Source organism: Carlito syrichta, unplaced genomic scaffold, assembly GCF_000164805.1.
Source record: "Carlito syrichta isolate Samal-C Ts95f unplaced genomic scaffold, Tarsius_syrichta-2.0.1 Scaffold303183, whole genome shotgun sequence".
Lineage (NCBI taxonomy): Eukaryota > Metazoa > Chordata > Mammalia > Primates > Tarsiidae > Carlito > Carlito syrichta.
Genome location: NW_007247279.1, coordinates 445,585 through 468,159, shown reverse-complemented (window position 1 = coordinate 468,159; position 22,575 = coordinate 445,585). Strand labels below are relative to the sequence as shown.

Genomic DNA, 22,575 nt, shown 5'->3' with positions numbered 1-22,575 from the left:
TCTAACAGTTACTTATAATGAGCTACAAAAGCCTTTTTACCAGGGACACTTCAAGTGAATGAAGGAATTTAGAAACATGCTTTTTGTTTTACTTCCAGCAGTGAAACTTACCACACTGGTGACAGCAAGGAGCAAAGAGCATCTGGAAGTCATGTTCACAATACTTTCTTCCTTCAAACTGAAAGAGAAGGGACCGTCAACTTACAATGAGGAAGAGAAGTATTCAATGGAGATACAGGAGAGACGATTCTGAACTACGAGTTCTATCCTGGATGTTACAGCTGAACTCGAACTTTTAAAAGCAGATAAACTTTTGTACTCCCACACGCCTGTGTGTTGGTATAGGCAAGACAAGCTGACCGAGTGAAGCCTAGGATGAATATTCCGCCTCCAAAGTCCAGTGCCCTGGCTGGCAGAGACAGGGTCTCGCCCCATCACCCAGGCGGAGTGCAGCGAGGGGTGTGATCACAGCTTGCTGAGCCTCCACCTCCTGGCTCAGGGGATCCTTCCACCTCAGCCTCCTGGGTAGCCAAGACTAGAGGTGTATGCCACCACGCCCTGCTAATTTCTTGATTTTTTGTAGAGACAAGGTCTTATTTTGTTGCCCAGGCTGGTCTTATCTTCCACCTTTAAGAATCCAATGAGGCCAGGCACGGTGGGTCACACCTATAATCTCAGCACTTTGGGAGGCCGAGGTGAGAGGATTGTCTGAGCTCACAGGCTCGACACCAGCCTGGGCAACTTGGTGAGACCTCGTCTTTACAATAAATCAAAAAATTAGCCAGGCATGGTGGCACAAGCCTGTAGTTCCAGCTACCTGGAAGGCTGAGAGGCTGAGGCAGAAGGATCACCTGAGCGGGTCCAGGCTGCTGCGGTGGCTGTGAGCGTGCCATTGTACTCCAGCCTGGGCAGCAGAGTGAGACACCACTCGGAAAAAAAAAAAAAAATCTGATGAAAGCTCTGGATCATCCCTCTCCCCAGAAAATATGCACATGTGTACAAACCCCTCCCATATTTTTTAGGTCAATGTCTAAAAATTTTCACTGTAAGTTTAAATATTTACAAAGGGTAAATATATATTCTAGTACATTTTAATATTAACATTTTTAAATGACCAAAATATTTTTTAACAGTGGAAATTTTACATCCTTTGTTTCTATTCTTGAACTGTTTTCATTTCATTTCCTCCAACTTTATCCAAGTTTTATTTTTATACTTAAACCTTTACCTGATCACCCTGCCATACTTCTCTGCAGTTAAAATGTATACATAAAATGAAATTTAAAAATCACCTTGACTCTCTGAATCCAGAAGATGTTAAGGGTAGCATTCACTTTCTTCTGTAATATCATTACAGTAATTAATACACCAATACGTTACAAATGTTAAACCTTTTTAAAAAGTATTGTTTATTTGAAAAGGATGTCTTAGTAAGATGAGTAGGTCTGCCTGTTCCAGCCACAAATATCTCATGTGCCCAGGGAGACATATGACTCACCACTAGAAGAGTCAGGGTTCAGCACTAATTCTATGTATGTTTTCTATTCTGGAGGCTACCTTCTTTTTTTTTTTTTAAGGCTGTGAATGCTAAGAAACTTTTCTCACCTGAGACATGGGAATTGTTATAGTAATGTCTCCCTTTGACTCTTTGGGCTTCTAACAATTCATATGCCAAAAGTCACGTGCTGTTTAATTATGAAAATTTACTTTTCATGATGTATCAGTTGTCAACCCATTTCTTCGACTACAGCTACAGATTTAATACATTCAATTTATTGAACAAGCCACCACAGCCTAATTGGCAGAGTCAGCTCTCACTGTCAAACAACTCAAAGCAGATTTATCTTCTGCTAGAAAGAGTCTTAATTCATTTTAAAGTCCAAATGAACAAGCTCACGGACTTAATGTATCTATTTTTTTTCTTTTTCAAGGACAAGGTCTTGCCATGCTGCCCAGTCTCAGAACTCCTGGACTCAAGAGATCCTCCTTATTAGCTGGGATTACAAGTACATGCCACAGCACCCAGCTTAATATATCTATTTTTTAAAGTTTATTAACTGAAGATGATAAATCAATATATCACTCAATACTTTGTCATAATACATTGTAATATGTAACCAAAAGTTGTTTATGAAGATATATTCCTAATGAATGTAAGGAAAATCTATATATAGATATATAATGTTTAGCTTTTAGAGAACTACCATATGATCCAGCAGACTCATTGCCAAGAAAATAAAATTGGTTTGCCGAAGAGATATCTGCATTCCCATGTTTGGGGCAGCACTACTCACAATAGTCAAGATATGAAATTAACCTAAGTGTTCCTCAGTGGATGAATGAATAAAGAAAATGTGCTGCGTATACGTAACGGAATACTACTTGATCATAAAAAGAATGAAATCCTGTCACTGCCAGTAATAGATGAACCAGGAGAATACCACATTGAATAAAACAAGCCAGGGAGAAAAAGACAAATATCACATGTTCTTAATCGCATGTGGAATCTAAAGAAGTTGATCTCATAGAGACAGAGAGTAAAACAGTAGACACCAGAGGCTAGGGAGGGTGGGCAGGGAGAGGCTGGTCAATGGGTACAAAGTTAGAGAGGAGGAACAAGTTTGGGAGTTCAACTGCAGTGGTCCCCAACCTTTCTGGCATCAGGGGCCAGTTTCAGGGGAGACAGTTTCAGATGGGGGGAGGGGTCAACGGGGAGGATGGTTTGGGGATGATTCAAGTACACGACACTTACTGTGCACTTTATTTTTGTCACTATTACATGGTAAGATATACTAAAGTAATTAAACAACTCACCATAAAAAAAGAGGCATGGACAGAAATGGCAAATAAAATGGGTGGGCCGCACATGGCCTAAAACAAGTGGCAGGTTCTGACTTGAAGTCGGCCACCAGATGCAGTCGTACAACTGAAGTGCTGGCCACCCACCGTAGGGTTTTGACATGAGTCTGCAAGCAACTGGTTTACTATGGTCTCTGTGCAGTCAAACCTCACTGCCAATGTTCATCTGCATGTGTAGCCGCTCCCCAGCACTGGCATCACCACCTCAGCTCCACCTCAGACCATCAGGCATTCGATTCTCATCAGGAGCTTGCCCCCTAGATCCTGGCATGCACAGTTCACCACAGGGTGCCCGCTCCTAGGAGAATCTAATGCTGCCACCGACCTGACAGGAGGCGGAGCTCAGGTGGCAATGCAAACGACCGTAGATACAGATGAAGCTTCACTCACTTCCTGCTGTGCAGCCCGGTTCCTAATAGGCCACAGAGTGGTACCAGCCTGTGGCCCGAGGGTTGGGGACCCCAATTCTACTGCACATAAGGTGGCTATGGTCAACAACATTACACTGTATGTCCCAAAGAGGGAGAAGAGAGGAACCTTGAAGGCTCCCACCACATAGAGGCTGCCTGCCCCTCCCCCATACCGTGCCCTATCTGTAGCCTTTGGAACACCCTTTACAATAAACCGGTAAATAGAGGTATTTCCCTGCGTTCTGTGAGCCGCTCCAGAATGTTAATTGAACCTCAAATAATTAAGCCCACAGAAGGGGCTGCGGGATCCCCAGCTGCTCAGAAGCAAGGGGCGACACCTGGGGCTGGCGATTGCCATCAGAAGGTGGGGGCAGCCATGGGGCTGAGCCCTCAACCAGGGTCTGACACAGGCTCCAGGCGGATGGTGCTGCCCCTGCGTTGGGAGACCCTCAGCCTGAGTCTGCTCGGCAGGTGGAGGACCCCAACGTTGCTCACGGCAGGTCTCCTGTGTGGCCGGCCGTGTCAGAGCAGAGGAAAAGCAGCATGTTCCTACGGCTCTATGGCTCGCCCGCCCGCCACGCTCAGGGCTCTGCTCAACACTCCCCCGTAGGGATTCTTTGCCACCAGGGGATGAAAAGGGCCAAGACCTACAGGGAGAGCTGTCGCGACTACTCCCCACATCTCTGCGTCCACCACCGACAGTCACGCACCAAGTTAGCCACGGACAACACACGTCACGGTGGCCCTAAAGACCAGGAGGCCAGAGTCTTACTGCCCCTTTTCTATGTTGAGCTATGCTTAGGTACACACACACTCATTACCATCACACAGTAACACAACTGTCTGCTCTACGTGTGTGTAGCCCAGGAGCTGCATAATAGGTCCAAATTGGTCATGTTAAAACAAAACGCCCTCAAACCCTGAGGTCCCATCACCTGCAGAAATGGGCTGTTCAGTGTGGGGGAGGATGAACTCTCGCCAGTCCTAAGCTTTGGAGTTCTGTGAACATTCCCTTTAGGAGAAAAAATAATAATTCTGCTGCTTTGACATAAGCTCAAAATGGGAAACTCAGCTGATTTCAAGTTAAGCACAAAGCTGAAAAACTGCATGTGGTGACTTATACTGGGTTGGTCATAAATGTCCTGAAGTGAGTGGGTCAGCAGATGAGCTGGTTGGAAAGCGTCTTTTCTCTCAGTTTTGGCCTTCCCGGATATGGTAAGTCCTCTGCAAATGAATGAGTTCTGTTCCAAGTGCGCCTCTGTTAAGTCCAATTTGTCCGTAAACCCAACAAAGTTAGGTACCCAACTCACACAATCAGCTATACAGTGCCTATATAGCTATATCACTGCTGCTTTTGCACTTGCTTCTGCACATCCTGGGCTTAGAATAAAAGATATTGTACTAGTGTGCGCTATACAGTATTACACAGTAAAGTACACAAAGGCACAGCCACTCGTAGAGGATGCACACCAGACATGTGAAGTAACTTACGTGACGGACAAGCAAATGAACGTTTTCACATCTCACAGTTGCGACTTGAAGGTCTGCATGTAGGGAATTACTGCGATCTGCACACAGCACTAGAGGACACGAGTGAGGAAACCCTTTTGTGAACCATCTTTCCACTACATCACTCACCATAAATGGGTCTTTCCTGATAATGCATCTTGCGTCACAGACAAGGGGAAAAAACCACATTTGTGAAATTCAGACTGAGAGAGAGAGAGAAATCTGAAGCTCCAACAAAGAATGCAGCCCTGACCAGGTACTGCATCAGGGCGAGTTGGCAGCCACCAGGTTCCTCGTCCTTGGCTCAGTCCATCTCAGTGCAATGCTTCTGGGCTTAAATCACACTGTAACTGTGGCTCTATTTCACTCCAAAAGGATTTTCTTACAAGAAAAATTAAGACACTCCTTTCACTGGAGTTATTGCTGGATGTCACAAAGTTTGCTTTAGGAATTAGTACCATTTGGTGTTAGGGCCTCTGGGTTGAGTAGATATTTCCCCTGGAAATGGCATCCAATCTGTTTTCTCAAGCCACCATTGACCTTGGACCTTGTCTTTTTTTTTTTTGAGTTGGAGCCTCACTCTGTCGCCCAGACTGGAGTGCAGTGGTCGCTTCCAGCCACCGCAGCCTCGACCTGCTGGGCTCTGGCGATCCTTCCGCCTCAGCCTTCTGAGTAGCCGGAATAACAGGCATGCGCTACCACGCCCGGCTGATTTTTTTATTTATTGTAGAGATGAGGTCTCGCTGCCCAGGCGGGCCTCGAACCCGCGGGCTCAGGCAATCCACTCACCTCAGCCTCCCAAAGGCGTGAGACTACAGGCTGAGCCACCGAGCCCAGCTTGACCTTGTCATTTTAAAGATATTTCTTCATGTGCAATGAAGTATGACTGCATATACTGATAATGTATGGAGACCAGCACTGACAGAAACAGATTTCCCTGTGGACATCGGCGGGGGCCATGACAATCTCAGAGCCAACATGGAAACAGAGCAAAAACAACTCTCTGGGAGGTAGGGCCCCGGGGAAATTCTGTGCAAGTGGCAAGGCCCCACAAAAAGTCTTGACAAAAATTCTGCATGACTTTAAAAAGTCATGGCCACCACTATGTTTCCATTGTATTGTTTTGTGCAGACTTTATAGGAATAGTTTGTTTAGTTATGTTTTGGAAAAAGGAGGCTGTTCACATATCCATGATAAATAATAGTTTTAATAGGAGTTTTTATATAACTTACAAAAAACAATATGTCTTAACTAGATTTAAAAAAAACTATTAACAGAAACAACATGACACAAAGTCAAAAAAAAAATCATCTGTAACACTAACTAGTCCTACGCTGTGTCTCGTTAACTGTTCCCAGAATAGTTAAAACAAAAAAACTCTGATAAAACAGCTAGCTCTTTTTCTAAGAAATACTAAAAATATAGACATTACTAAACACATTATACGTAAAAATCTTAACCACAATCACGTCATAAACTTACTATTAGTTGTTAATCATTTTTTACTGTTAATTTACTGATATCTGCTTGCCAAAAATTATGATATAAATAAATCAACCCTGCTGTGCTTCAGCACCAGAGTGCAAAACAAAACTCTGGTCCAACTTGTTTCTCGCCTTATCCACACATCCTTCCTGGGTTCCTAAATCCTGTGGAGTTAGACTCCGACAGGACATAATAACAAATATAAAGATACAGGCCAGGTGCAGCGGCCCCTGCCTATAATCCCAGTACTTTGAGAGGCAGAGGCAGACCTGCTTGAGCCCAGGAGTTCAAGACCAGCCTAGGCAACATAGCAAGACCTCATCTCTAAAAAAAACAAAATAAAAAAATTAGCTGTGTATGGTGGCACACACCTATAGTCCCAGCTATTTGGGAGGCTGAGGAGGAAAGACGGCCCGAGTCCAGGAGGTCGAGGCTGCAGTGAGTTAAGACTGTGCCACTGCACTCCAGCCTGGGTGACAGAGCAAGACCCCAACTCAAAAAAGTAAATAAACATTCATATATAACTCATGCATTTATACAATCATAACTTTTTCTGGTCTGAAAATGATGAAAAGAACCATGAAAGTTGTTGTCAAGTTCTACTCAGATCACTTTGCAGAAAACCTTCCTGCCTTGACCTCCCAAAGTGCTAGGATTACAGGCATGAGCCACTGTGCCCGGCCAAGTCACTTTGAAAACCGTACACACTCCTGAAACCAGAACATAATGTGGTCTATAGAGCATGCATTATATTGCAGGCCTTCCATGAATACTGATTCAGTACATATTTGTTGAATATTTATTTACTGAAGCAGCAAGAGGGCATATCCATTGGAATTGCGAAACAGTGACTCTAATAAACAACTTGAGGGAAAGACAGGGCATCTCAGTGTATGCGGACACAGACTGGAGAGGAAATCCTGACTGCTCCTTATCCACCACCTGACCTTGGGCATGGTCTCTGAACCTCATCTCCCGTCATACGTAAAGGGGGGATAATGATACCTACCATGTAGGGCTAATGTGAGATTCATATGAAAGAGGAACGACAGCCCACGAAACACCTTGTGGAGTGCCAGGCTCCCAACAGGGTTAAGTCTCCTAACATGAGCAACCACGTAGTACTAGTTGGTACGCAGAGTACCACACTCCTGGCAAGGTATGGGAGCGCCAGGGCATGGAGTCCCATCTCTAAGACTCCTGGAAACTGGGAAGGGCTCTGGCAGAGGAGGAAGAGCAGAGCAATACCACTGTTGCTGTCTTCATATGTTCACAAGGTTGTTTTTTTTTTTTAGAAAGCAGGATTTATTGAGAGAACAGAAAATCTCCCACAGTAGGAGGGAAGCCAAAGGGGTTGCCCCACAAAGTTTTTCTTATTACCCTGATCAATGCCCTTCTGATATAGATTTAATACTAAGAGAAATAATTTTTGTAATGATTAGTATTTAAAAGCAATTAAGTGCAGAAGTAAATTAAATGCAGAAGTAACAATACCTGAATAGAAGAAAGGGAACTTGTTGGGGAGCGAGTGTGAATTGCTATATGTAAAACAGATCTCGCTTTCTGCTCCATGAGGACATTCCTTTCATTACAAACAGTTGAAGGATGAACTATCTACTCAGGGATAGCACACTTCTCTTCCCCATACTGTTTTAAACAAGAAAAAGTATGCTTTCTTTAGGGTCTTTCCTGAGTTAGTCTTTCTAAAAATGCTTTCTAATGACATAGATCACGCAAGAACTCACTCTTACTGCAGTCCAATTCTCAGACACAGGACTACAGGAAAGGTTTTGTTTTGTGTAGGGTATTGCCCTGGCAGTCTCAGGAAGGATGTTTCTGAATCGACGGCCTCTAGGAAGGAATGGCCTCACTGTGCAGTGCAGTGGTTCCCACTTGAGAGTGATTTTTCCATCAGGGGACAATTTGGTAATGTATGCAGACATTTTAGTTGTCACAACTGGAGAGCTGCTACCGGCATTTAGTGGGTAGAGACGAGGGTGCTACTAAAAATCCTACAGCCCCCCACAACAAAGAACCATCCAGCCCAAACTTGACCAGTGCAAAGACTTAGGATCTCTGGTTTAGTGTAACACTACTTACCTGCAGGAAGTGGAGGACGGCGTGGAGCTAACTTTCTGCATGCTCCTTATGAGGGAGGCGTGATAATGCCCTTGGTGGATAACACCGACATTCAGAAAGGTCATGTAATTTGCGCTGACCCCAGAGGAGCTGCCATTCGAACCCAAGACTGTACTTCCTCTCGCATCTACCGCCTCTCCTGGACGCAGCAATATAGAACATGGTCTAGAATTCTTAAATATCTTTGACTTCCCAAAATACTGATTTTGTGGTTTCAAAGAGAACTTAGAGATCATGGCTGAAAGATAACACAGCACCATGAAGCTAATCCTGGCTTCTCTGCCCGTGTGTGCTGCCCCCTTCACTGCAGAACTGCTCATCTGAACACAGAGGGAGGAGGGACAGTCCTACTGGCAGGGCAGCAGTGGTGTCAGTCTTATACTGTGACAATAAAGTGAATCCACTCTACTGTGCAAGTCTGACAGCAGTATGGAGGTTCTGAAAAGCCCTGAATGAGGATCCATGCTTCCTGAGACATCCTAGGTCACACAGCGCTGGACAGTTTCTTTCAGGCCGCAAATGTTCAGAGTATCCTCTAGGACAAGGCACTAAGCCAGGAGCCAAGGCAGACACAGGTACTAACAGTCTGCAAAGCCACATCATGAATGTTTCTTGGGGGAAAAAAAATTTTTTTTTCTTGAGTCAGAGTCCACTGGAGTGCAGACTGGAGTGCAGTTCAGTGGCACGCTCATAGCCACCGTGGCCTCGACTTGCTGGGTTCAGACTTTCAAGTAGCTGCAACTATAGGCTTGTGCCACCACGCCCTGCTAACTTTTTTATTTACTGTAGAGACGAGGTCTCACCAAGTTGCCAGGCAGGTCTCGAACCCTGGGCTCAGGCAATCCTCTCGCCTTCGCCTCCCAAAGTGCTGGAATCACAGACATGAGCCACTGTGCCTAGCCTGTTTCTTGAAAATCATTATCTTCCATTTATTAAGCTCTTGCCACGTGCCGGGCACTGTGCTAAAGCATTTGAAACATCTACTCTAGTTTTTAGTAGATTCTAGGAGGAAAAAAAATCTGCCTACCAGCCAGTGCATAATACTGTGAGGTTTTATATTTAATGTTCAGTGATTGGATCTCAGCAATTCCAGTCTAAGCCACTGCAGGGTAAGTGTGTGAAGTCTGTGTCTGCCCTACAACTGTTGCAACTGTCGCTGCAACTGCCTAATTAATATTACAAGTATCTGTGAGGTGGATGACCAACACACGGATGAACAAATGTCATTCGCAAAATCTCACTGAAGCCACACCAGTCGTCTCCTGTGTCCCTCCAGTCTCTTTCCTTGTCTTGTAGGACCCTGACACTTTTAGAGGGTGTTAGTCACGTACTCCATGTAGCGCTCCTCATTGTGGGTCTGCTGCGCTGAGGCTCAGGTCACAGGTTCTGGGTCAGAACACCACAGAGGCAATCATGTGCTCTTTCTGCTGCATCACAGCAGAATGTCTGGTATTGACAGGATTTACTACAGTGGTGCCAGCCTTGGACACTTGGTGAAGGTGGTGTCTGCCAGGCTTCGCCACTGCCAAGTTGCTACTTCACCTTTCCTCTCAGGAGTGAGTTATCAAGTCCAATCTGTACTCAGAGAGGCAGATTAAGCTCTCTTTCTTTTCCTTTTAAGGTATACTCTTGGAAACAGAGTTTAAAGTTGAACCATTTAAACAAAAGGGGTGGGGGGAGGTTAATTCAAGAAATGATACTACAATTACCAAAAGCTATTCTGTTAATATCCCAACTTTTTGCTTGTTTTTTTTTTAAGTTGGAATCTCACTCTGTTACCCAGGCTAGAGTGCAGTGGCACAATCATGGCTCATCGCAGCCTCAACTTCCTGAGCTCAGGTGATCCTCCCATTCAGTCTCCCAAGTAGCCGAGACTACAGGTGTACAACACCATATGTATCTAATTTTTTTTTAATTTTGGTGTAGACGAGGTCTTGCTATGTTGCCTAGGTTGGTCTCAAACTCCTGGGTTCGAGCAATCCTCCGACCTTGGCCTCCCAAAGTGCTAGGATTACAGGCATGAGCCACCATGCCTGGCCTAAAATCCCAGCTTGATATAACATGTCACTCAATGCCAGTATTCCCCCAAATAATCTCTTAACTATGACTCCTCCAATCCTTCCCACACACAAATAAGAGTCAAATCATGAAGCATCCTCACAAGTATTCAAAGCAAGCACCAAAGTTGCAGAAAATTACAATCAACTTCACTGTTGTTAAGTCTGAAACTTACCTTCAAATCTCGTGGCCAAAAAATGGTTGTGGTGCATATGTATGAGATGTGCAGGATAAGTGACGTTCATTGTAATATCCTCTTAACTTTTCTGTAGGTTTTAAATATTTCAGAATAAAAACTAAGTTCATTCAAGAAAGCCACACTGGCCGGCACCAACAAATCAAAACACATCACAGCTCAAGTTCTGCTTGGGGTTCTCCCCACAACTGGGGAGAACTGTTTGCACCTAAACGCTGCGTTTCTTCCACTCACCTCCACTGCATGGAGGCATGAAAAGCTAAGACACGGTTCACGTGATACACAGAAGGAACTGAGTAAACAGTACCAAGATGTTGAGGTAGAGCCTGCAAGTGTTTAAGCTGGAGAATGTCTGGCTTAGTTCCCAGTTAAGCACATTAGCATTTTATCTTGCAGTCTAAGCCTATACCACCCAAGCACTGCATACATATTACTGTGTTTTTTTGTTAGGTTTTTTTTTTTTTTTTTGAGTCAGGGTCTCATTCTGCCACCCAGGACAGAGTGCGGTGGCAGGATCACGACTCAACTTCCAGCCTCACACGGCTCAATCGTAGCCTCAACTTCCCAGGCTCAGATAATCCTTCCACCTCAGATTCCCAAGTAGCTGGGACTACAAGCACATGCTGCTACACCCATCTAAGTTTTGATCTATTTTTGTAGAGATTTTGCTATGATCTTGAATTCTTGGGCTCAAGTGATCCTCCTACCTTGGCCTCCCAAAGTGCCGAGATGATAGGTGTGAGCCACCACACCCAGCCTCATAGTATTCTATTTATTAAGCACCTACTAGACATCAACTATTGTAACAAGTACTAGAGATACCAAATTAATGTGAACAGTCCTTGCACCAGAGGTATGCAAAGTTGGACGGGAAGACAAGCATACAAATAAACAGCTATAATAAAACGTGGTCAATGCTCTCCATACTAGAGGTAAAAACAGAGTGCTGTGTGAACTTTATCTTCTCTGATAAAACAATATAGACGAAAACACAACTAGTAATGTCGTATAACAAGAAACATCTTGGGTAAACTAGTCTCTGCTGATGGTAGAAGCTGCACAGCACAGGAATCAATCAATTTTCCTCACATTCTTCAGTGGGTATGGTTTGCCATCTGAATGGCAAACTTGAGGTACACTTTTAAACCCTAGTATAGTGGGACTCAAGTTTATCTTGGGTAAGGAACCAATGAGGACAACAATGCCATCTTTTTTTTTGAGACAGGGCTTTCCTCTGTCACCCAGGCTGGCATGCAGTGCGTGATCATAGCTCACTACCACAGCCCCAGACTCCTGGGCTCAAGTGATCCTCCCGCCTCAGTGGGAGTACAGGTAGCTAGGATCACAGGTGGGCACCACCATGCCCAGCTAATTTTTCTACTTTCTGTAAAGACAGGGGTCGCTCTGTCACCCAGAGTGGCCTTGAACTCCTAACTTCAAGCGACCCTCCTGTCCTGGCCTCCCAAAAGTGCTAGGATTACAAGTGTGAGACTCCGCACCCAGCCTAGGTTGCTCTTATGTCACTCCTAAGAGGCACTGCAGCTGAACCAGAAACGCCTGCACTTGTGTCTCCAGACATATGTCCTCGTGAGTGGGTAGGAGGCCACGGTTCCACTCGAGACTTGCCTCTGTGGCCAGGGGGAAGAATGTCTTGACTAACTCATCCCAGTTATCAGTAAGTTCCATGGAAAAAGCAAATCGCACATTCAAGAGGAGGGGAGTCCACGGAACCCACGTGTAAGTCTTCATCATCTTACAGAGTAAAAAAAAGGTAGAGATTGGACCTTTGTCTCAAACGAAAGGCAGACCCGGCAAGTTTTCGAGCCTTCTTTTTTAGAAAACAATTTACTGCTGGACATCACTGAAAATGCAGATCATTTGCCAGAAGACTTGGATAGCTTCTTCTCTAACATCGCTCGATCTAAAAGGAAGCTCTTGTTGTCCACATGCAGGTTTACAGGTTTCCTGGCTTGGAAAAGAGGGTTAAATGGTAAGCACTGTGGCCACAACAGCGATCTTTCGCAGGACCCCGAGAGTGCTTAAGCTGGGCAAGAGCCTGCTGACAGTCTGGCTCTGGGGACTCACAGCACCCTCTGGAAGAACACCAGGGAGGCTATTTACAGCCCGCACAAGGGCGGGCAGCAGGACGAGAGTGAGTCATGCTGTGCTCAGCTCGGCTCAAGGATGTTCCCAGGCCTTCCCTCTGACTCAGCACCAGGCCTGCAGCTGGCGGGCCAGGTCCAAGAGGGGCCAGAACCAGAGCTCAGGAAGCGGTCCCGCTGGTTAATGAAGTGGGGCTCAACAACAGGATTCACTCCGAAAGGGTAGGCAGAGGACAACGGGGAGAAAGGAGGGCCAGGGCTGGGCCCAGGGGTTCTCAAAAGCAACAGCAGGCCAGGGGAACGCAGAGAATGTCCTTTGGACTTGCTCCCGAGCCCTTTGCCATAGTCACCGTTTCAATAAAAACACTCACATTGAAAATGGGTATGTAAAGGAGAAAATACTGGATCAGATACTCAAGATCAGCCAGGCTCTCATCTCGCTCATGTGGAAACTGCTGTGCTGTCAAAGGCATCTCATCCTCTCTGGACAACAGGAGGAAAAGAAGGAGGGGGGGACATGAAGATGAACACTCCCACCGGAGCCAGAGTGCTAGGACTCCCTTGAGTGTGTCTCGGTCTTTCCTGGCCGTGGTCCTGGCAGGCCTCCCCGCAGCTGAGGTAGGAATCTGGGAGCCTTTCGTCACCACTCTGCCAACGCGGGTTCTCAGGTCCCTCTGCCCGGACTGAGTCACGGCCCACCACCCTCACCAGCACATGCTCCTTCTCCTCCAGGTGCCTCAGCCCCCAGGGCTTTCCTCTTCCTCCTCCTGACTGAGCGCCACCCACTGACAGCTTCAGCAGGGGGTCTCCAGCCTGGTGCCGCCATCACTCCCCAGGAGCTCCTGCCCCACCCTCTGCTCTGCTGCCGCTGGACACTGGCCTCTCCCGCGCCTGTCCCATCCATGATGGCCACTTGCCCCTCCCATCCCCAAAGCTACCATCCTTGACAAAGAAGAGATTCCCACGGCCCAGAAAAGGAGGAAGGAAGAACCAGAAGGAAAGAGAAAAGGTCCCTCTCCCACTACAAGGCTTTTGCCATAGGGAATTCAGATTTCTGGGACACAGCTGGAGCTCAAAGACGTGTACTAATGAATAAAATAGCATTCCCTCGGCAGAGCTCTTAAAGTTGCCTCCCAGAATTACATGACTGCATACGTGCTAGTTCTGCGTTTCATGCACTCAAGATGGGGTAAACAGCTTTTCTGCAGCCGGCCTGGGTACCTCACCCAGTGAGGATTGTTGCTATAGGAAAATACTGCCAGAATGGCAACCCACTGACTGCTAACAACCTTTGTACACTCCCTTTCCTTCCTCAGGCATGGCTTGTAAAACAGAGAAATTAAAAATCTGCTACACAGAAGAAGAAATCAGAGAGCAGGCACCTCTGGCAATAAAACAACTATGCCTGCATATACTATCATATGGAGATGCATACATACACACACACACACACACACACAAAGTATGTAAGAATAGGTGTTAAAAGGGAATTACCTAATTAACCACTCACCCCGCCCCCTACTCTCACTCTCATTTACACCTTGGGTTAGCTTCCCAAGACCATCCCCCAAAATACATGTTTACTGTGAAAAATCAGTTCCGGTAATGGTAAAAATACTGAATAGACCACAAAGGAGGTATGCACGAGGTAGCCTGAGGATCAAGAAAAACAAGCACGTGGAAAAGCACACAGACACCCAGAAGAGCTGCACATCGACAGCATGGCTTCCCAGAATGCCCGTTCTCTAGGGAGCTGCACATCGACAGCATGGCTTCCCAGAATGCCCGTTCTCTAGGAAGCACAAGCATGGAAGCTCCTCCTCATGGATAGACGTTGTGGAGTGAGTGACACCACCACACACTCGCCTTCCGAGAGGATGTCCAGTGGTCTCCTGAGAAGAAGGAAGGACACAGACGCAGGGATCGGCCAGGCATGCACAGGGCAAGCAAGCAGGGACCTGCGTGGGGAAGCCAGAAAGCCTGCTGCTGAAGATTCTGGAAGGATGTTTGCACGTGAAGCTGAACTGCTTGGGTCTGAAAGGCCGAGTCACAAGGCACTGCAAGTCCTGTCCTGAGTTGAACGACCCAAATGGTGGGGTCTGTGAGGGCATCCCACCTCAGCTGCCCACATGTTCCATCTATGCCTCTGCTGACCTGACAGCCACCAAATACTGGGCACGTACCTGGCACTTCGTGTAATCTCTGATAACACAATCGAGTGACGGAGGAGGGAGGCCTCCGAAAAGAGGGGACGAGGGGCGGGGAATGGCGGCTCCTGACTCCGCCAGCTCCACTCACCTCATAGAAGAGTCCTTCCGGGAACTGCTGGAAGCACTGGGCGCACACGAAACACTGCTCATGGTACAGCTCTCCGTTACTGTTCACAATCTTCTCGGCAGGCGCAAAGCCCCCCTTGCAGCGCTCACAAGTGGCGCTGGCGAGGGCATTGGCCATGTTGCTGCAACACACAAAGGACAGCGGTCACAGACTATCGACCTCCTCTCAGACTTCAGCCCAAACCATACGAAGAGCGGCGGAGTTCTTGATCTCGAAAGTCGTCTTTTGTCGACAAGCTCAATTTCCTGCTGGCCCCTTAAGTACACTAACTTGGACAGTCCAATCTCTGCCCTGGTGCCTTAGGTTCCGTAAGGGTCTCCTGCTTTGATTCTGTTTCTTTCACATTTCTGGCGTTCTTCTTGCTAAGTGTAGAATGAGTGGGTGCCTACCATGAGTAGGCACTTGGGACAAAGAGGAGAGGCATGGCTTGCCCTCAAGGAACTTCGGCTCACAGCTTGACAAGTAGCTTAATTAAAATATCCACAAGTCAACATCTCAAGGCCAATGTACTTCTCTTTGAGAACAGAATCTGCACTGCGTGTCAACTGAGTGCCAAGTCACAGACCACACACAGGTTATCCCTTTGGTTAAATCCTGTTGAGAGCAACTGCTTAAGTAAGTCTTAAAACCAGCCATGATGCTCCAGTCCTATTAATGAGCACATTAAGACGAATGAATGCCATATACCAAGACCATACAATGTGTCTTAAAAGTAACAGAGTTAGCTGGGCTCGGTGGCTCAGCCTGTCATCCCGCGCTTTGGGAAGCTGAGGTGAGTGGATTGCCTGAGCCCGCGGGTTCGAGACCCGCCTGGGCAGCGAGACCTCATCTCTACAATAAATCAAAAAATTAGCTGGGCGTGGTAGCGCGTGTCTGTAATTCCAGCTACTCGGAAGGCTGAGGCGGAAGGATCGCCGGAGCCCCGCAGGTCGAGGCTGCGGTGGCCGGGAGCGGCCACTGCACTCCAGTCTGGGTGACAGAGAGACTCCAACTCAAAAGAAAAAATAAATAAATAAATAAATAAATAAAAAATAATGAAATAATAAAATAATAAAAATAACAGAGTTTTGACCAGGCGTGGTGGCTCACGCTTATAATCCCATCACTTTGGGAGGCTGCGGTGAGAGGACTGTCTGAGCCCCCAAGGGTTCGAGACCAGCCTTGGCAAGACCTCATCTCTGCAATAAAAACCAAAAAATTAGCCGGGCATGGTGGTGTGTGCCTGTAGTTCCAGCTACTTGGAAGGCTGAGGCAGAAGGACCGCCTGAGCCCAGCAGGTCAAGGCCGGGGTGGCCAGGAGCATGCCACGGCCCTCCAGCCTAGGTGGCACAGTGAGACTCCCAACTCAGAAAAAAAAACAACAAACAAAAAAGTACAGTTTTACATGATCAAGATCACTTCACTGAAGGCAAGACAGGTTCACAGAGGCGGCATGATGGGCCCAGGTCATAAAGTCAGCTAGCTGACAGAAGGACTGGGATGCAGGTCCCTACTTGGAAATCACACAGTCAATCAAAACTGACGACAAAACGAGTTTCAGACACTTGAAGACACGGCAGGGACACCGCTGCGTTCTACAGGTCAGGGAAGTGAAATCAGGCCATCAAGTGCCCACTGCTGGCCCGGGAATGTGGGACATTCCCTCAGCAGTAACTGCACTGCACCTTAAAACAAGAAGGCATTCGATCCATGACCCCAAGTTCTCTCTAATCATTGTGTGGTTTGGAAGAAGAAAAGCAACACGGCTCTCTTTGACAGGCACATAATTGGATGAAGACTTAACATGAAACCCCATTTTGTGTCTCAAAGTCCGGAAATGGAGACGATGTCCTACACAGAGGAGCCACTGACCCGATCGTCCTTCACAACTTGGCGACTGTACTTTCAAACGCCACCCAGAGCGCAAGCACACTTGGTCCCTGGCGCAGTTGCTGAGCTCGCAGCGATTCCGGCATTCCACCTCGCGAAGAAGCTACCATCGATGCTCTCCTGAATCTCCACAACTACCCTGTGAGACAGCTGGAGTCTCCATTTGAAGGACAGAATCACTATGCCTTGTCCCACCAGTTTCCAAGTTTTGCTGTTTCCTTAGCAGAAGTGGTCCCTCCTGCCTTGTTTCAACTTCCACTCCACCCCCATGGAAGACAACTGTACACTTCGCCTTCCTCTGCCAATGTGTCACAAACAGTCATCCTATTCTGTAGCCTTGCCATAAGTAACTCCACACAGAAATACCATGTTCATCGTCCCATGCCAATCAAAACTCGACTTTATTTAATAGGCTTGAATACAGAGTTAAAATACTGCCCCTCCCCTCCCCAAAAAAAGGAAAGAAAGGAGAAGAAAAAAGGAGAGAGGGAGACAGCCTCGCTGCTTGGCAAACCTGGGTATATTAAAATGAATCTCCACCTTGTCATTTCAAAATTATTGTGAGTTGGGGGGAAAAATCTGTAAAATTCTCACCTTCATCCAGCTTTACCATAAATCAGTGGCTGTTTTAGCAAAGTTCTAGAGACTTTTGTGCTTATTCCTTTCTCCTGACCAAATCCACAGGTGTCCCCTGATGGAGAAGTGTGGTAAGCCCAACACCTGCCTGGTAATTCTCAGTACTGTTTTGAGGAAAACAACACATCAAACCACTTTGGAAACCAAACAATGCTACTCAAACATACAGCATTATTATTAATTCTAAACATGCTCAAAAACTCCACCAAACCTAATGATGTTACAGGAACTCCAAAAAAGTTGGAAAAGAAAATTCTGAAACTTTCTGGTACATTATCACCTAAATCAGTGGTTTTAAAAGTGTAGAGGTCACTATGACCCTTTCAGGGATCTGAAAGATTCTCTCTTTTCTAACTACATCTTTGTGGGAGGACACAATTTCTTTATATATTTCTTTTTCTTTTTTGAGTTGGAGTCTCACTCTGTCGCCCAGACTGGAGTGCAGTGGCCACTCCCGGCCACCGCAGCCTCGACCTGCTGGGCTCCGGCAATCCTTCTGCCTCAGCCTTCCAAGTAACTGGAATTACAGGCATGCGCTACTTTTTTGATTTATTGTAGAGATGAGGTCTCGCCAAGTTGCCCAGGCGGGTCTCGAACCTGCAGGCTCAGGCAATTCACTCACCTCAGCCTCCCAAAGGCGCAGGATTACAGGCTGAGCCACTGAGCCTGGCTTCTTTATATATTTCATCTAAAACAATATATTATGATAGGTCGAATGCAGAAGCAGATAAAAGAAAGTCTTTTATTAAGACAGATATCAGCCGGGTGCAGTGGCTCACACCTGTAACCCCAGCACTTTGGAAGGCAGAGGCGAACAAAAAACAAAAAAAGACAGACATTAACAAGATTTCCCAGAATGTAACACAATGCCATTTTTCCCTCTAAGCTTTTTCCACTTTGGAAAACAGGGCTTTTTTTCCCCATAAAACATTGACATTTACTGTAATTATTAACCTGTAATTGGCTTGTTATTTTACTTTATTTATTTTTTGAGTTGGAGTCTCACTCTGTTGCCCAAGCTGCAGTGGCACATTCACAGCCACCACTGCCTGGACCTGCTGGGCTCAGGAGATCCTTCCACCTCAGCCTTCGAAGTACCTGGAACTACAGGCATGTGCCACCACACCCGGCTAATTTTTGGATTTATTGTAGAGATGAGGTCTCACCAAGTTGCCAAGGCAGGTCTCAAACCCCTGGGCTCAGGCAATCCTCTCACCTCAGCCTCCCAAAGTGCTAGGATTACAAGCTTGAGTCACCACGCCTGGCCATCTTGTTATTTTTAAATAAATACGTATTTATATTTTTTCCGTTTAAATTTCTCACACAGTAAATATTGATAAACAAATTTCTTTTGGAACCTCAATAATTGAGTGTTAAGAGATATCCAGATCAAAATGTTGGATTATCACTGGCCTGTTTATACTCATTATACTACAGACTGTTTATATTCAAGTTCAAATACTCAGGTAGAATTAGGAAATCAGTAGACACATTGTAACAAGCACAGTTATTTCCTACGCAGAGGAAAAATAAACTAGTCTTAGAAATAATATATGTATTTTTCAAGAAGTATTTATTCTAATAACAAGCAGGGGGAAAAGGAAAGAGATCACCCCACCGCCCACCATTCATGCTTCCTTTTCCTCTCGTCTTTGACCCTCTGGCACTGTGCTTTTTATTTATTTGTTTTGTTTTACAGTTGACCTTATATTTAATACTATATATGATAGAAGCTACTTTTTTAAAGTCGTGAATGACAGTTATAGCTCCCTTTAGATTAGTTATAATTTTCCAGAAAAAGATATTCACTAAAAAGTGTTGACGGCAAGAAATATACACACACACACAATAAAAAAAGCCTTAGTACAGAACTTTCATAATGGGCCAATCATGGTTGATTTACTTGATCTACTTCCACAAATCAACCTCACAGCAAACTTCAGATCACCTCACCTCCCATTAATCAAGGGTCTCACCTACCATAGTATGTAAAACACATTTTGGTCTTAAAATGAAAGAATGTATAAATCCAAAGATCACCTTGAGAGTTCACCAAGCAGTTAAAATACTGGTTACAGTACTATTATAATTCCCCAACTACTCTCAAATAGAGCTCTTTGTGAGCTGTGAAGACAAATGACACTTGCTATAATACCACACAGAATGGATTATGAAAATAGAACAAGGTCAGTTAAATTCACCTTAACTTTTACTTGACAAATCGGGGGGGTTGCAGTAACTACAAGCTCACAACTTTGAATGAGGTCAATAATCTTACTGGAGTTAGCCTGAAGGGTGCTCTGCACTCTTTTTAAAAATTCTGGTTGCTAGGCTGGGTACAGCAGTTCGTGCCTGTAATCCTAGCACTTTGGGAGGTGGAGGCGGGAGGATTGCTTGTGCCCAGGGGTTCGAGACCAGCCTAGGCAACATAGTGAGACTTTGTCTCTACAAAAAATGAAAATAAAAAAAATTAGCTGAGTGTAGTGGTGGCACCTGTAGTCCTAGCTATTGCGGAGGCTGAGTTGGAAGGCTCACCTGAGCCCAGGCAGTCAAAGCTACAGTGAGCTGTGACTGTACCACTGCGCTACAGCCTGGGAGACAGAGTGAGACCCCAACTTAAAAAAAAAAAATTCTGTTGCTAAAATCCATTTAGTTATGTAAATTAGACTAACTTTAGAGTTAACAGCATGTTTTACACATACAACGACTTGGTAGTTACACAATATCCTTATTTATTCATTCAACCCTTTGGAGACAGGATTAAGAAACCAGTTAGCCTACTTCAAACTGCTAATTATTAAACATAACCAAAATCTTTACCAACAGTCTGCAATTCAATTTTTCTCCTTTTTGCCCAACCCGCCTCTTGTATTTGGGAAGTTTTAGAGTATATATTTCTACTGTAAATTCTGACCCTGAAAACTAACCTTGCCCATGGACACATGACGAAAAGGCACTGCATCCAGGGACCCAGCGAACAGGCACTGTACGCTCACCATGAAGGAGCACCTCCCTTCACATCTACGTGCTGTCCAGGGGAAGTCTGACAAGGCCAGGCAACTGGCCTGCCTCCCTGGAACATGCTGCCTGTGACCACCCTCAGAGACCCCAGACCACCCCAGAAAATCCTCACCCCGAGCCTAGTGAGCTTAAAAACAAGTTAGTCAGGTGGAGACGGCTAGTGAACTCAGAGCCCAAGGACATGAGATCTGGAAGGGGCGAGACTCACAACTTGGCATAAAAGTCACAAAACTCCTTGTAGACTTTCACATCACTGTGCCTGCGCTGCAGTTTGGACACAGCCCTCTCGTCTTCGTTCCCACTGGCCTCGGGGACACTGTCAGGGGCTGTCTGGGGGACTTCTTCATCTTCTGGGATAACGCAGGGGCGTGCTCGGGCAGGGAGGGCCATCGTGGCGCCGAGAGCTCTGTGCACGGGGAGGACGGTGGCCGGCACAGAGCTGCAGCAACAATGCCCAGGCCCCTCTCCCTCCAGGGTCCCTCCCACTGCTCCCACGCACGTCAGCCCTGCCTTGCCAGGGTCGCTGCTGCCACTTCACATTAAGAGCTCAGTCGGCAGCCTGGATTTACTGAGGCTTTCTGGGAGAGCTAGAAACATTCCACAAAGTGGTGTCACCGTCTTTGTCAGAGCCATCTTCCGGATGGACTGTGGCCATCAACACGACTGGAGGAAGACGGGACTGCTTTGCAGGCTCCAAGGGAATGAAGCACCCACATGCCCTAGGCACCTGACACCAGGCTTCAGCCCCAGCCCTGTGCTTTTCAACTTTTCCGGAGCCTGCGAAACACCTGACACGCCTCTCCGAGCGTGATGTGGCCGGCGTTCTGAGCAGCCTGTGATCCCTTTGCCGACCTGGACTCCCACAGCTCCAGGGTGGGGCTGCCGGCCATGCCCTACGCTGCCTCCCCGCAGGCGTCAGTGCACCCCACGCTAAGAGCTATGTTTGCTTCTTAACATCTTTGCTCTTGGCACACAGCAAGAGCCGAATGACGGCTTCGATCACGAACACGGTGGAAAAAGAAAAGGGCTGGCGTTCAGTTACAATTCCCCTATTTGACCCCAACTAAGCTCACAACAGGGGAGCCAATGTCTCTTGGTCTTCCTCATGACTAAGGATGCCGTTTGGAGCTGTGGCATTCCTGCTGCATTCAGACCACACTCCTGTCTCTTGTCATCGTGCCAGCAATGGAATAAAAGGACAATTCTCCAGGAATTAAAGGACAATGGCGATGCAGCCCCAGGGAAAACAAAAGGACTCAGAATCTACCTCAGGCCAGTCCTCTCAGCACAGTGAGCTGTCCCACCAAAAGGAAGAGACCAAAGGCAGCTGGTGAAAGGAAATCTACAAAATAGGCACAAGGCGACAGACAGAGCAGGTCACACTAGATAGAGGACAGCCATAAAATCAGCAACAGACAAGCAAATGTAGCAGAGACTCCCAGGCAGTAACTCTAAAAAATGACCCCTACGAGTCAGTAAGTGAGCCCTATCAAGCCACCTAATCCTCATCACATCCCTTTGAGATAGGTACTATTTGCCAATTAGGAAACTGAGGCACAGAGATTGAAGAACTAGGAAGTAAGTGGTAGAGTCAAGGTCCAAACCCAGGTAAAGCCTGTGCTGCTAACCTCTAGCTGAGAAAATGGCTAAACCAAATTAGTGGGAAGCCAAAAGGTACCCAGAAGAGATGAGGGAGTGGGTACACAATGGGACCAGCAGCAGACAACGGTCCAAGTCCCCCACTTTGAACCTTCAAGAGCTCAGAGTGTGGCTCAGGAACCAGCGGCTAGGGCGATGGGTCCTGCCCAGGCCCAAGGCCTAGGGTAGGCAGAACTAGGGAATCACCATTCCTAGGAGCCAGGAAATCACAGCTCTTAAACAGGAAGGAAACAACCTCATGGTTTAAATTTTTTCCTATCTATTTAAACAGAGACAAAGCAGGGAAGGGGGGAGG

General features: G+C 46.4%; 1 protein-coding gene across 2 annotated transcripts in view; it reads right to left on the bottom strand.

Moving 5' to 3' along the window:
- LIMS1 (LIM zinc finger domain containing 1) overlaps positions 1-21,103 on the bottom strand; it is a 33,118-nt gene extending 12,015 nt beyond the window's left edge. For both annotated transcript variants that reach the window (XM_021712323.1, XM_008058007.2), the window contains exons 1-3: positions 20,830-21,103; positions 15,057-15,216; positions 112-178 (exon numbers count right to left, since the gene is read on the bottom strand). In XM_021712323.1, the coding sequence (XP_021567998.1) occupies positions 112-178; positions 15,057-15,216; positions 20,830-21,011 (409 nt within the window). In that variant the 5' untranslated portion in view covers positions 21,012-21,103. The remainder of the gene's footprint in view (positions 1-111; positions 179-15,056; positions 15,217-20,829) is intronic.
- Positions 21,104-22,575: the final 1,472 nt, after the last annotated feature.